Source organism: Fukomys damarensis, unplaced genomic scaffold, assembly GCF_012274545.1.
Source record: "Fukomys damarensis isolate Sample0158 unplaced genomic scaffold, DMR_v1.0_HiC HiC_scaffold_31, whole genome shotgun sequence".
Taxonomy (NCBI): Eukaryota; Metazoa; Chordata; class Mammalia; order Rodentia; family Bathyergidae; genus Fukomys; species Fukomys damarensis.
The window spans coordinates 17911525-17927197 of NW_022900943.1; the positions used below are offsets into that span (position 1 = coordinate 17911525).

A 15673-nucleotide genomic window follows, 5' to 3' on the forward strand; every position below is an offset into this window, starting at 1 on the left:
ACCTTTCTAAGCACGATGTTAAGTGACCAAGTGGCCTCTTCTCACTCCAGGCCCCCTGGCAAAACTGACGATTGTATTTCTTCCATTCTGGGCGATGCCATGATCCCCACCTAACTCTTGCTTTGCTCACTTATTCCTACTGTCCAGGGAAACACAGAGAACAATTCATATCTTACAGGACAAGAAGAAAATCAAAAGCAAAGCCATAACCACTCTTTCGAAGTCTGAGGGTGCACCTACCTCTCCTTCCTGACACTCAAATTGGTACATCCAAAAGTTCTCCATCTTCTGGGCGCTGTTCGGGCAGCTGGGCTGGCTCTAGAGCAGTCACTCTATGAGCTGAAAGGACGTCCTGACCCCAATGCTCCTTTGCCGATTGTTTCCAGTCCCCTCGGCACTCAAGTCAACACACTTGGTAACAGGAGATGTAACCACCTCCAGGGGTGGCCAAGGCTCCGCATTAACCCCTTAGTGCCTGTGTGCCAGGCTGTTCTGCGTCACCAGTGGGGCACCATCAGCTGTTGTTTCCAAGAGGCTGGCCTGCCCTCCCCCAGCCCCCAGCAATGGCACCTACTATTTCTGGGGAAAATAAACTGAGCTCTGAGGTGCTACCGGCAACTTTCACACATCCAAACCCTGCTGTGCTTACAGAACCTGTGAAGAAGTATCTGTTAAGGAAGGGGTGGGAGCCGGCAAGAGGTTCTCTCAGGCTCCGTGTCAGGATGCACCTGGGCATGTTGGGAGAGCTCAGAGAACACCAGCCAGCCAGTGGCCAGGCCTCTGGGGACACAGAGAGCTGAAGTGGACTCTCACTTTTTGCCAAAGGGGGCTTATGGAAACTGGGCAGCAGAGGGATAATGAAGGCAGAAGACAGGAAGCTGCAGGGAGGCCTCCCTGAGCCTTTGTACCTCGCACTGGTCATGGCTCCGGGGACAGCCTGGATGCATGGAGGTGCTCATCCTAACCAGCCAGACATACTGGCAGGTCGGTTTCTGAGGCCACTTGCTTAGTTATTGTGCTGTGATAGGCCCAATGGTTGAAAAAGAGACACGCAGGATATGAACCATTTCACAGCTGAAAATCCATCCATGCTCATTTTCAGTTTCTGATGCTGTGGACAAATTCTGCAGGCCAATATGGGAAACAGGCAGGAGGGGGCATCTGTGGCATTTCTCCCTCTTTTCCCACTGTTCTTGTGTTTCTGACCGCTCTCCCTAGCAGTCAGACTGCACCTACTATAAGCTGAGTCAATCTGATGCAAGTCCTGTAGCTGTCAGGCACCATTGGAGAAATCCCTTTTCAAAACAGTAGGCACTGCAGAAGTAGCTCTCCTCAGATGATGGCAACTGGGCTCCTCCCCAAATACTGTTTTTTTCTCCATTAATTATTTAAAAGAGAAAAATCTGTGGGTTTCAAGTCTCAAGTATCTCTACTATATACCTCTCTCTTGTTCATGGTGAAGTAATTTCCTGTTTTAACTCTTGAAGAGTGGTTTGGCTTGGATTCATGAGCCACCCAGGACAGGGTGGCTGAAGGCATTAGTCTTTACTGCTGCTGTAGAAAGCTTGTAAAATTTCAATTAGCTGCAGAACAACCAGCTCACACAAGGCTGAAGATCACACAAACTAAAACAAAAACAACTCTTAGGCCTTCTGAAAACTTACAGAAAGCATCAACACATAGCATCCGATTAGCACAACAGAACTCAGAATTCTTCTCCTAGCCCTTTTGTTTTCATTATCTCTTTCCTTTAATGTTCATTGTGCACCTGAAGCTCACTTAATTATTCACCACCACCTTCTCCATGCTTCATCAATAATGGATAACATCTGTGATGGAAAACTTCAGCAGCAAGAAGGCAGCTGAGATGGGAGCACACAGAATAGAATCCGCACGCCATGCCCCGGGGAGACCAGGGCACTGAGAACACCAGCCTCAAGGCCTGTTCCTCCCTCTCCTATTCCCACAGCGCAACAGCACTCCTACATTCTGAGCCTCCTTCCCCCTTTGCATGTGGGCACACAGAGAAATGATATTATTCACACATCAGGCTGCATTGGCTGGAGCCCAGAGAAAGCTGTGCTGGGCTGGAGGTAACATGTCTGGGGTCCCAGGTCACCTCCATCCCAAACCCCGGAGAGATCCTCAGCTGAAAAGCTCTGCTATAATGTGTGAGTCTCTTCTAATTTCTTTAGACACTGACAGCCCGTTGAGAATAAAGTTAAAATCCTTTTACTTGCAATCTACAGTGGGCACACTTGTTCCTTCAGGAAAATTCCACCTCTTTTCATTTCCACAGTGCTCCTCAGCCCGTTTGCTCTGGTGTAGCCACCTGCCCTGCCTCTGTGCCGGCTCACACATACCTTCCCTTTGCACCATTCAGCTCAGTTCTCTGCTGGTCACTTTGGGGTCTGCAGATTTGGCTACGCTCCCTAAAATGAGAGAAAAAAGTAGCCTAGGAGCTGGAAAGAGCTGGCACAATCTGTGGTGGAAGCCAAAGCCAGCAGCTACTTTGTCCTTAGGTTTTTAGCCCAGAAGCTCTTTGCTGGAAGAAGATAATGACATACATCAAATATGGGAGGCAGATTCCTGAGATGCCCTCCCCAGAGATCTGCTCTGGTTCTCAGATCCATGTGCTTTCCCCTCCCTGGGGAGAAAGCATGGGACAGACTGTCCTTAGGTTTTTAGCCCAGAAGCTCTATTGCTGGAACAAGATAATGACATACATCAAATATGGGAGGCAGATTCCTCAGATGCCCTCCCCAAGAGATCTGCTCTGGTTCTCAGATCCATGTGCTTTCCCCTCCCTGGGGAGAAAGCATGGGACAGTCATTAGTCACAGCCATACAATATGGCAAAAGTGATGGGGACTGTGACTTCCATCTTGCCACCAGGACTCTACAGCTTTCTGGTCTTGCACACGTTCTTAAGGAGATGTCACATTTGGCAAAGGACTGAAGACGGCTTTGGCCAGTAATCACTGGGGAAGTAGGTAGTAGGTCCAACAGCCAGTAGGTCCCCTTGCCAATGGGAACATGAGCCTGGAAGCAGTGGTTTCCCCAGCAATGTTTTCAGACAATAACAGGCCACCCGTCACCTTGATCAGAGCCTTTGAGCACCCTTAGAGTAAAATGAGATAATTAGTGTGGTCTGCTGTGCACTGCTAAGTTTTGGGGCAATATGTTATATAGCTGTATATAACTCAGACACCAAATGAAGATTTAGATGAAATCCTCAAGAGCAGAGAAGGCTGCCTGTCACTGCTGTACCCCGGGGATCTTGCACAATGTCTCATATATAGAGGAAACTAAACACATACTTATTGGGTGAGTGGAAGATAAACTGTAAGATGGACTTTTAAATTGTGAATAGGGACAATAATTACAACTCTCTCTAGTTTACTAGAATAATGAGCAACAGTGTAGCCTTGGGACCAGGCCCATTTCTTATTCACAGACAACAGACTACATGGAGCAGGTGTTCAATTAAACCCAAAGTGACTGGACTCAACTCAGTCACTTTATGGATCTTTGCATATGCTCTGCAGATGGACAAGAACTCATTTCTTCTGATGTCTTCTACTTGTCTAAGGAATGGCTTCCCATCTCTTCAAGGGTCTCATTTCTGCTGTGGTGTCAGCAGATCTTCTGGCTTTAAGGTAATGCCTCCCTAAAGGGTTTTCTACGCCTCACACACAGAAATGTTTTAATCACATCAGAGAACAAAGCCAATGCTGGGATGCACTCTTTCACAGCAGGTCAGGAGAACAGTCTGAGGTGAGGATGCTTGGAGGTCCAGTCCTCTGCAGGCCACAAATGCACACAGAATGAAGCCAGCTTTGGGAGATCATCCTTTCCTTTTCCATCACTACACCCCATTCCAGCCAGACATTTCTCTGTGAAAGTCAGGCTCTAACAGAGCACACACTTAACTAAAGTCTATCTGACATCAGGTCCCTTGTCAACTCCATTCCCTGCTATCCAGATCATGGAAACACTCTGACTGGCCAGAGCTCCATGAGCAAGAGTGGATCTGTAAGAGAAAAACTAGGTTCAGAATATCTCATCAGGAGTCCCCCATGAAAAATCTATAGTGTGCCTACACACCAAAGATGGCGAACCTTTTAGAGCTTTCAAGGATAATCAACAGCCTACTGCAGCATGCATGCCATAGGTTCACCACCACTGCTATACATAACAAGCCACCAAGAAAGAAATCAGGAAAACAACCCCATTAACAAGCACTTCAAAAAAGGAAATACCTAGGAACTGATCTAACCCAGGAAGTAAAACATCTCTTTAACAACAACTACAGTATTCTGAAAAAAATTAAAGATGACGCCAGAAAACATAATGACATCTCCCACTCCTGGACAGGCAGACCTAATATAGTCAAAATGGCCATGTTACTAAAAATGAAATACAGATTTAACACAATCCCAATGAAAAATACCAACAGCATTCTTCTTAGAACTAGAAAAAAAATGATCCCAAAATTTATATGGAACCAGAGGAGCCCCAAAACAACAAAAACAATCCTGGACAACACAATGAAAAAAGGAGGCACAAATCCTAGATTTCAACTTCTATTACAAGGCTACAGTGAAGAAAACAGCATGGTACTGGCACAAAAGCAGACACGCTGATCAACCAAACAAAACTGAAGAAGCAGATACAATTCCAAAAACCTTCAGCCATCTGATCTTTGAAAAAGGGCCAAAAATATATGCTGGAGAAAACATAGCTTCTCTAACAAATGGTGCTGTACGAACTGGCAATTTACAAGAGGAAGAATGAATCTAGAACTGTATCTCTCATCCTGTGCTAAATTAAAATCAATAAAGTCCCATATATAAATACAGAAGCACTGAGTCTTCTGGAAGATAAAATAGGTAAAACTCTTGAAGTCATAAGCATATGCAAGAACTTTCTGAACAGAATCTCAACTGCACAAGAAATATCAAGTATGAACAAATATGATATCAAATTAAAAAGCTTCTATGGCAAGAGGAACAACCAATAGAGTGAAGAGACAACCTAAGAATGGGGAAAAAACTGTTAGCTACTTTTCAGAGGACTGATATCTAGATTATATAAAGAACTCAAAAAAATTAGATCCCTCCAAATAAAAGATCCAATCAAAAAATGGGCAAATGAAATGGACACTTCTGAAAAAAAGTACAAATGCCCAACAGGTACATGAAAAAGTGTTCAGCATCTCTGGACATTAGAGAAATTCAAATCAAAACAACACTGAGATTCCATCTCAACCAGAAAGAATAGCTAACATCAAGAACTCAAAAAATAACAAATTCTGGTGAGGTTGTGGGCAAAAGGAACCCTTCTGCATTGTTGGTAGGAATGTAATTAGTGCAACCACTATGGAAATCAGTATGGAGATTCCTCAGAAAACTAAAAATAGATTCCACTTGACCCAGCTATACCTCTTCTAGGAATCTTCTCAAAAGAGCTATAGACATCACAGAACAGTGATACATATGTACCCATGTTCACAGCCTCAGGACTCATAATAGCCAAATCTTGGAAGCAGCTGATAAGCTTTTCAACAGATAAATAAACAAAATGTGGTATTATATATACCATAGAGTACTATTCATTCATAAATAATGATAAATTTGCACCATTTGTGGAAAAATCAATGTACCTTGAGACCACGATGCTAAGTGAAATAAATCAGACACAGAAGGTTAACTATCATGGTTTCTCTCATATGAGAAACTCAAAGTACAAATAAAGAGTGAAATAAAAGATGATAGGAAGCAAGGGAGACAGACTATGTGGACAGAAAAAGGGGATCCAGGGATGGGGGAGACTGCACAGGGAAGGTGAAGTACTAAGGATCAAGATGTGATACGCATCTGTACCACTACCCCACGATGAATGTATTTATTGTGCATCAAAAACAATATACTAATGAAAGGGAAAAAAGAAAAATCCAGAATCCTTCAGCCACAGACAGTTTTCATGTGCCCTTGTAAGCTTGACAACACAAGGTCAACAGGGTAAGGTGCTGCTAATAAGTCTTGATGAATTATAATGTGCAGTTGACCTTGGTCAACAGTCTCCTAGCAACAGTTTTTTTTAACATGTTGCCTGCAAGCTGAATTCAGGGTCGGAGGGGGTGATGTCAAGGAATTGGAGACCAAGATGAAGCCAGGCTGCTTCTCTAGCATTCTTAAATCTGGCTTAAAAAAAACAAATCAAACTTCTCCATGGGCACGAAAGTACCCATGATCAGACCAGGGTGTTAACATCACATCTGCGCTTCCCAGGATTCTGAGGATCCCTCCCTCTCAGCAAGAAAGCGGCTACTTTCTAAGAACTGTTACTGCTGAAATGATTATCTGCCTCCCAAACCTCTCTCTACTAGTCTCTCCACTGGGAAGTAGGATGCCAATAAAAAGTGAATTTCTGGAAGGGGCAATTACATGTTGTCTTTATCCCCAACTGGTAGGTTAATTTGACCTAATGAGAGAAGTCCTGGACAAAAATGCTGATGTCATGCTCCTTAAGGTGGAAGCTGGGAACAAGTGTCATCCGAGGGTCTGCCAGGATGGGCAGCACAGGGAGGATTGAGTGATGGGAAGAGCAGAGCAGAACCCCACTCCTGAGAAGATTAGGGCGGGACATTGAGGCCTACTCCCCCTACTTCTGTTTACCAATGAACAACCCCGAGGAGCAAATGATCTTTGACTTTACAGTCAGCCTACATATCACTCTTGTGGTTCTTGTTTCACATTTCCAGGGAGGAAAGACATTTTCTCTCATAGACTTCATGGAAGAAGAAATCTGCTAACTCATCTTATGGATGAAGAAACTGAAATGGAGCAAGATGGCAGGTGATAGACTCAAGACCATGACTTAAGGAGAGGTGAGGAAGGAAGTGAGGGCCTGATGTCCAAGTACAGAAACCAGGACAAGAAAAACTGCACAGCAGACTTTGGAGAGTGAGGCGGTCTTGGTCTAACTCAAACATTCTCTCTCTGCCTTCTCTTAAAAAAATGGTTAGCAAAAATATTATAAAAAAGTGGACTGAGAAAATGTATTTCTGCATAGAACATGCTGCCAGTTACATTTATAATGAAGCAGTTCTTCTTTTAAAGATGATCATTACAAATTACATTTCCTAATTCTGCAGGAATATATGGGCCCCAAAGTTTAACTCAGTTATATATGGAACCCAATGATCTTTGACATAGCTGTTCCTCTCCCACAACCTGCCCCTGCTCCCTGATAGAAACCCAGAACACTTAGAAAAGGAAATATCCAGAGGGCATGTCTGGGAAAGAAGACACAATTTTTCTAATGACTCCTGTGCAGTGTTTTGAGCTCCCGCTTATGAGCTGATCATTTTAAACACCCAAACTGTGGCCCAGTGTGCTAAAAATCTAACTGAAAAGTGATAAAATTCTTTCTGGTTAAACTGTCCATCTTCTTCCCTGTTGCTTATCCTATTGTTTCTTGGTACAATCACACACACAGTGTCTGGGCAAATAATCTATTAAAAAGTTGGGAAAGATTCCTCTTGGGAGGAGAGTCAGAGAGAAAGCTGTAGGAGTCCGTAGGTTAAAAAAAAAAAATCAATCTTTCTTATCACTTTTTTTATCATTCCATGGAGCACAAAGTAATTGGAGAACCTGCCTTCTGGTGTGCAGATCATCAGGCAGGTGTTGCTTCAGTGAGTGATATGGCAATGGTCTGATGTCAGTAGGGATGTACCTGTCAGGCCACAGGGCTTGCTTGGTGATGAACTGACAGGTAGAACTCTAGAGGTGATTTAAGATAAGCAGAGGTAATACTTCAAATACAAGAGGACAGAGCAAAAGCAAACATGCTCCTACCTGCTTTTGTTCTTTTCATGATTGAAATGAATCATCTGATCTTTGAACGGGATTTCAAGGTCAAGCCTTTTCAGTTTGAAGATGTATGAGTAAGACCATCACATCTTTTAAAAATTACCCTGGTCACATCGGGTCCTGATAGTTCACAGAAAAATGGCTCATTTATGTTGTTGCTATTGACAACTAAATTCTGCTGTGTAGAGCACTACTCCCACTGGCAGGAATACGCCTCTTTACCATGGATCTTACATTACAAAATTGGCCATTTAATGCACCTGGTAAAAGAGGATTCCCTGTATACATAAAATGTACCAACAAACTCAAGGAGAAAAAAAAGAAGATTCTCAAAAATATTTCATTTTTAAAGGCCATTACCCTACGTAATTATTCAAGCATGTGGAGCAAGCAATGCAACTGCACTTGACCTCAGCACATATGACTCTCTTGCTTGCTGCTATCCTTCCCAGGAATGACCGTAGTTTCCAAATGCTAAGCACACTAGCAATCCCAGGGCTTCTGAACACTTCATGTTTCTTATTGTCGAGGTGCAAACCCACTTACTAATTAGTGTTCCTCACCTTAAGTAGCACAGCTTCTGCCTTGACCTACTTTTTTATTTCTTTACTCTTATATGTATGATGAAAGCCAACAGGAAGTATGCAGGCCTAAAATAAACACACATAAAATTAAAATGAAAGGCTTAATTCACTTATCTTACCATAACACCTAATAAATGTTCAAATGTTTCCTAGAAGTAGAACACATAGGTGTTTGCCCTTGTGTTTTTGTTTTAACCAGAAAACAGTATAGTGAATGATCTCTGCGTAATGATTTCATCTCCGATTTTAGTTTAAGGCAAAGAAGTACACAAATATAGTTTTAAAATTCAAGCACTATTTTATTTTATAGTTTATGGCAAATTTCAAAGGCCTTTTCTCTACCTCCTCCCCACTCCCAACTCTTCTACCACTTTGTTCTGGCATTCACATCTATAATCATAAACAGCATATGCCTGGCCTTCGCTCTTCAATTTTAGACATTTCTTGGCTTCTACTATAAATGATTAAGATCTGCCCCTTTTACACTGCATGCTTCTTCATGCTCTCAGTATTATACCCTTTAGTTCATCAATGTTCGGTTTGCATGCTGAACCCTATACCTTTGCTCTTCCCTGCTGCATCACATGCAAATTATGAACACATTTCTTGCTTGTGTAACAACTGTTTCTAGTGAAGTAAATAACTCAGTTCTCTTTTGGTCTGCTTATTTTTTATGTGCTGATTAATAATTTAGTAAAAACTCTTCTAAAACCATTTAGAATTCTTCTCACTCCAAACACATCAGGAAATCTTTTTTTAGGAAATCCATTCTTTCAGCCTAAAGACCTACTAACTGGAGCCCTCCAAGGTCTGGAATGGTTATTGGCCTTGTGCATAGTCATCATGGTCTAAAATATCCCTCCAAAGTCTTGTGTTTTTAGAAAGTGACATGGATCACTGTGGGTGCTACACTCATTGGAGTGTAGCTGAGTGTGCTGCTAGGCGGTGGAGCCTGGTTGGAGGTGATAACTGGAGATGTAACCTGGAAGGGTATGTTCTTGTCCACAGCCAAACTCCTTTCTTTTTCTGCTTCCTGTATGCCATGAGGTGAGCAACTTTCCCCTACCATGCCTTGCTACCACGGCATTTCTGGCTTGAGGCCACCCTAACATGGCCCGAACCCACTGAAACAATGAGCCAAATAAACCTCTCCCCTTATCAAGTTGTAGGTGTCTGCTATTTTGTTCCAGTGATGAGAAATTAATACAGTCCTCACCCTGGGATCTCTTTTCCCATCACCTGGAGATCCATTTTGCATCATCACTGTGTTGGATCCATTGTTTCCTGGATCCCACATCTCTTTTCTTGGTTTATGCTCCTACATAGGGAGAGTAATCCTTTAGTAGCTTCCTACATGGGAACAGAATTCTGGGACCCCCGTATGCCTGAAAACTTCTTTTTCCACCTTCACATGGAGTTGGAAATTAGGCTGAGACATGTTCCTCAGTTTCCAGTGGGGATTCCAATGCCACTGTGATTCCCAATCATCTGTTAACCTATTTTTACCTCTGGAGGCCTACAAGATCTTTTCTTTCTTCCTTTTATTCTAAAATGTCCCTGTGTGTCTCTTATTTAATGACTTAGGATAAGTACCCAGTACTTGCATATCTTTTGGCTCTAGGAAATAGTCTTTCCTACTTACCTCTCCATTTTACTTATGTTCCTACTATTTTCTCTTTTTTGCCTTGTTCTACTGTCTAGAATGTTCCCACTTTTTCTTACCTTTTTAATTTTAAATTGGTGCTACTGTATTTTGAAAGAGTTTCCTTTTAAACAATTTTTAAAAATATTTTGTACCCTTCTCTAATTTCATTTCTCTCCTGTATTCTCCCAACTCTCTGAGCACACTGACTACACATGTCATATTGTCAGTCCTTCCTGGCTCTGAACTCTGCCTAAAGTTTATGTCTCCAACGGCCTTTTCCTATTTGTTCTTTTCATGTTTTATCTTTCATGTTAGAGAGATTCTTCATACGTCTGATGACCCTTGGCTGTCTGTTCATATTCAAGAATGGGTCCCAAAAATGCCTAACGGAGGATTCACAAGTGGCAGGAACCTTTCCTCTGGGGTATAAGGTATGGACTCAACTAAACCAGGAAACCCCCAATATCAGCATCAGTATCTACAGGTATCTTCCTTTCTGTTTCCTGGGAGAGGGATACGGTATTCTAATCTGCTGGGAACTGAGGGCCCTGGGCAGGTGGGCTCTCACCCTAACAAAATTCTACGGCACTATCAGTGCAAAACAGTCACTGTGTTCCCTGAAGACACCTTGTATCCACTCTCAGCTGTGCTGGTGTCCCAAGTGTCACGTTCCCCTCTTTCACCCTTTTGCGAAGACATACCCATCTTCTGCAGGGAAGAGGAGTCTCCTAGTCACAGGGGCTGGTCTCACATCTGCTGTGACTGCCTTTCAATCCTCTTATTTCTCCAGCTATGGATCCACACTCCTGCCACCCAATGCATCTGGTGACTCATATTCTTGAGACTTTCTGGGGTGTCTATAGTACAAATGCTCACAAACATTTGGTAGAACAGAGCACACAGAAGCCTCATCGGTATATCAGTTATGACTGATGAGGCTCTTATGTTGTAACAAACCAGCCAGCCCTGCATGGGTCCGCTCCCGGCAGCCACGTGGACCTGTGCTGTGCTGACAGAGAAGCCACCATACTATGACACCCCGTGCTAACACAAGGCTTCCGTGCACTGCCACTAGGGAAGAAAGTGTGATGTGAGCTGTTCCTGCATGGAGACAGCACACTTCAGGCTCACACTTCACCGGCCAGCCACACACACCCCCCCCACCGCCCAAAGCTTCTAGAGGATGAGGAAGTTCAGTCCCTTTTATATTTGGAAGGAGATGAGAACCAATAACACTGAGGAGCTCTATGCTTAGCATGACTGATTACTAACATTTTAAACATTTCATTATCATTGCCCTTTCTGTCTCTCTGCTTTTTAGTATTTTCTATCACTTGGTATATCTGTAGGAGGGAGTAGATATAAGCACCATTTCAGGATGCACAGCACAGCGCTCAAAGCAGCCCCAAGCCTCCAACATACACAATCCCATCAATCTCCAACTCTGTCCGACCATGAACGCTGTCTACTCGGAAGGGTTTCGTCACTGCAAGAGACATCAGGAGGTGTGGAACTTTTCAGAACATGCCACACATTAACAATATTTTTAAAGAAGGGAGCTGGAAGAGATTGCTCAAACATATCATACCTAGAACACAAACTCCTCACTAGAAGCGAAGCACATATTTTTTCAGGAAACAATTATTTTCATTTAGCACAGAGCATCTCTAAGTTCAGTAAAGTTTTGCAGATGAACAATCCTATCTTATTCTGTACAACTTACCAGTAATGTTTACGAGTGCAAAATGCTGATGTTTACGAGTGTTAAAAGCAGACTTAACCCTTAGCAATTACCTCTGGTGAGCGGTAATGCTGTGTTCTTAATTTCCTTCTATTACTCCATTGTAGTTTCTCATATTGACATTTTAAGAACACACTTCTTTAATGTAAGAATTAAAGGCCACTTCTCCAGATCTGTAGACCGTAATCATGAGACAGCCCCTTTATTAGTACTGTATTTTTGCTAGTAAGGATTTTTCAAGTCTACATATCTTATACAAAAAAACTGGCTAGACTCCCCCTTCCCCGTCACCTGATCAGTGGTTGTTAACATGCTTAAAATGTTAAGAATTTCAGGGAGGGCTAGAGATGTAGCTCAGTGGCACTGTGCCTTCCTGGCAAGCACAAGGTCCTGATTTCAATTACCGGTACCAGAGGGGAAAAAAAATTTCAGGGAGCATTTATAAGACAAAACTATGAAACAAAAAAAAACCACCAGATCACAGGGCTTCATCTCAGGTACTTAGGTTTGGGAAAGCAGCACAGTAATGCGTTTTTAACAAGCCCCCCATCTTCCCATCACACCGCTTTTCACAGTGACTTTTCTACAATACCTTGCATGGAATGAAGTTTTGATGCTAACATAGAATCAAACCATCAAAGTGGTACCAAATGAAGGTATGTCTTATAAATATGGCATAGTAGATGAAATATACCACATAGATTCAAGTGGTTGAAAAATGACTGGGGGATATTTTTAACTACAGGTTTTTGCTTTGTATAAACTATTCATCCCCAGTAAGCCCTCCTGACCAGTTTCTTAGCATCAAGCTGAGTTTCTGATGGTATAGGTTCCTAAAGCAGCTATAATTATTTCTACATCTGGAATGAAATATCATGCAAGAGGGTTATGTTGTCCTAATTCAAATGAATAAAAGCCACCCTTGGCCCAACCCAGGGACTGTGCTGGTGGCTCGGAGTGAAGGTGGAAGGGTCACATGGGTATGTAGGTCATTTTCACACAGCTGGCTTCAAAGGAGGAGCCCACCAGGAGAGGCCAGCACCCAGACTGAATGCTTCTGCAACTCCTATGATGGCTGTCCGAATTTCTAACAAGGACTTGCCAACCAGCTGATTACCAGCTCCCTACTTTCCAAAGATCTTCATTTCCACCTCATTTGCAAAATGCCTGCTGCAATCCCTCTTAGTTACTAGAAGCTTAGAGACAGCTGGAGATCAAGGGGAATAGCCATGTGAGCACACCTGTTTCTGACTCAGGAACCTAGAAAACAGACACAAGGGAGTTTGTGGACTAACTGACCCAATGCTGCCCCCTTGCTGGGGAGGATGCCCTTGCCTTCCCAACCTTCCTCCAACCTTTTCTGAAAAGGTGTTAGCAGTTTAATCAGCCAACAGCAAATGCTGACTGCTACTAAACACAATGTGAATGAAATTGCTTTGGTCCCCACAACCCTTTACATATTAGTAAAATGCATAAGCAGCTTCCAATAATGACTTCTCACTCCAAAAGATACACCAAGAAACAGCCTGGTACAATCATAAAATACAGAATTAAATGCAATTTAACCTCTTGACCTTTCTCTGACACCAAGCTCCAATTTAAATGAAATTGTTTAAAAATTACTCAAGAGAATGGAAAAGAGAACTACGGCAGAAAGAATCTTTATAGCAAGGTAGGGGGCAAAGGTCAGTCGTCTCGATTTATTCTGAACAGACTATGACTTCCCCCCAGGCTTGCCAGGTTATCAGACTGCGTAGGTATTTTAAACATGGAAAATAAATGCAGCTTGGTGTGAAGGACTGGGATTCAACCCCTAGTACCATAAAAAAGGGAAAATAAAATGTCACCAAAGGCAGCAAGAGCTTTGGTAGCTCTTCACACCTAAGCACAATCTGTTGGGAAGCCTTCCCTGGTAGCAAGAGAAGTGAAAATTAAACACTTACTGAAACCCACAACGAGCATAAGGCAAGTAAAACACCGACAAGAAGAAGAAACAAAACAAAACACTACAGAAGCCCTGGCAGGACAGGGCTCAGCAGGATTTCTATCAGTTTCTCCAAAGAAACCACAACACTTGTTGCAAATCCTTAAGGGACAGCTTTAGGGCAGTGGTTCTCCAACGGTGTCCCACAGCATTCCCTGGAACTTGTTATGGGCGCACTGCTCTCCACCTGGAAGGTTAAGAAATCCTCCACCCTTATGCTTTCTGGGAAATGGCTGACTGCAGAGATGCTCTTCCCTCGCAGACCACAGTAAGGCACTCCGGTACCCTCTTTACTTATAAGACCTTCCAAATTTAAATTCTCTGACTCTAATGATTAGCAGACCTGGTTAGCCAGAACAAAATGCTTAATAACCTAACTTGGTTTAGTCTCTCCCTTTCCTCAAGGTGTCTAACCTTCGGCCAGCCTATAGCCCAAGATGGCAAATCTTTCAGAGACTGCCCAAAATGCAATCCAAGACCCACTTATTTATTGTAAAGTGCTACCACTGCAATTAAACCTGAATATTGAAGTTTAGTTTGGAAAAAAAAACTCATTAACATTTTTTGTCTTAAAAACAAACCACACATGTGCCATAGCTTCGCCACCACGGATATAGCCCTTCTTGGGACAGGCTGGTCTCTGGTTAAAACTTTATTTTCTGATCTCATTACATTAAGGCATTCTTCCACCCCACTTCCTCACACCTTGTTCTAACTTTGGTTACTCCTCCGTGTAAAAGAACACTCTCCTTCCTTATCACAGAAAGCTCTTCAGATGTTAGGGCTAGAGGTTCTCCTACAGCAACACCGCCTTCTCCCTTGTGAAATAGCACCTTTCTCCCCAAGCCAGAATCTTTTCCAATCAAGTCTCCTTACTCAATCCTGCCATTTTAAAGTAAAAAGAATTAAGATGTGCTTTGTACATGTATATCCTTCCCCACAACAATGAATGTAATCATTATGTACTGCAAACAAGTAATAAAATAAAAAACATACAAATTTTCGGACCCCACACCAGCCCTTCTGAATTAGCAACTAGTTGGCGGGAGGCCTTGTGCCTCGAAAACTGATTACCAACAAGCTCTCCAGATAGTGAGGAAATCACTGATTTACAGCGATCCCTCTGCAGGTCTCTTTCTCTCTTCAGCGGGTGCGTCACTCACCACTGAGCAGAGATGGTGTGCACTTGCTGAGACTTACGGTGGAAGGAAAGGTTCTCAGCGCTCCCCAGGGCCACGACTCCCGTCTCCCCTCCCGCCCCTCCCCTTTGGATGCCATGCAAAGAGCTCCGCCAGCCTGGACGCGCCCAGACTTACATCTCCGTCCACTGGCCTCTGGTCGTCACAGTCCCTGGTGGGGCTAATGTCTTGGCGCATGACCCAGATGGGCTCTTTGGGCTCGTCGGGAGTGTAAGGCGAACGGATGGTCCTGGTCTTCACCTCTTCGATGGCCTCCTTGATGTCCTTGATGGCCAGCGAGATGGCGTCCCTTTTCTCCTTGCTGTACCGCTGTCCTTCGCCGCTGCCCGCGGGGCCGGCTGCCCGCGGCTGCCCCACCGGCTCCTGCAGCCCCGGGCTGTCCGGGCGACCCTCGCCCGGGGTGGGGGCACGCTCCAGGTCCTGCTCGGCCTCGGGCATGTCCTCGTCCGCCTTGTCCAGGCTCTGCGAGCTCATGCTCTGCTTCACCTCGGCCACGATCTGGTCGATGTCCTCCTCCTGCTCGTAGCTGTCCATGCGCGGGTAGGGCGCGAACTCGGCCTCCTTCTCGGGGCTGTCCGACTCGCCGTCCGAGCGCTCGTCGTAGTGGTGCAGCCGCGCGCCCAGGGCCTCCTGGCGGTAAGCTG

The 15673-nt window shown here is 43.9% G+C and overlaps 1 protein-coding gene across 1 annotated transcript in view; it reads right to left on the reverse strand.

Annotated features, from left to right (window-relative positions):
* Apba1 (amyloid beta precursor protein binding family A member 1) overlaps positions 1–15673 on the reverse strand; it is a 93877-nt gene that overhangs the window by 52156 nt on the left and 26048 nt on the right. Inside the window, exon 5 of the mRNA XM_010605885.2 lies at positions 15147–15670. Coding sequence (XP_010604187.1) covers positions 15147–15670 — 524 coding nt within the window. The remainder of the gene's footprint in view (positions 1–15146; positions 15671–15673) is intronic.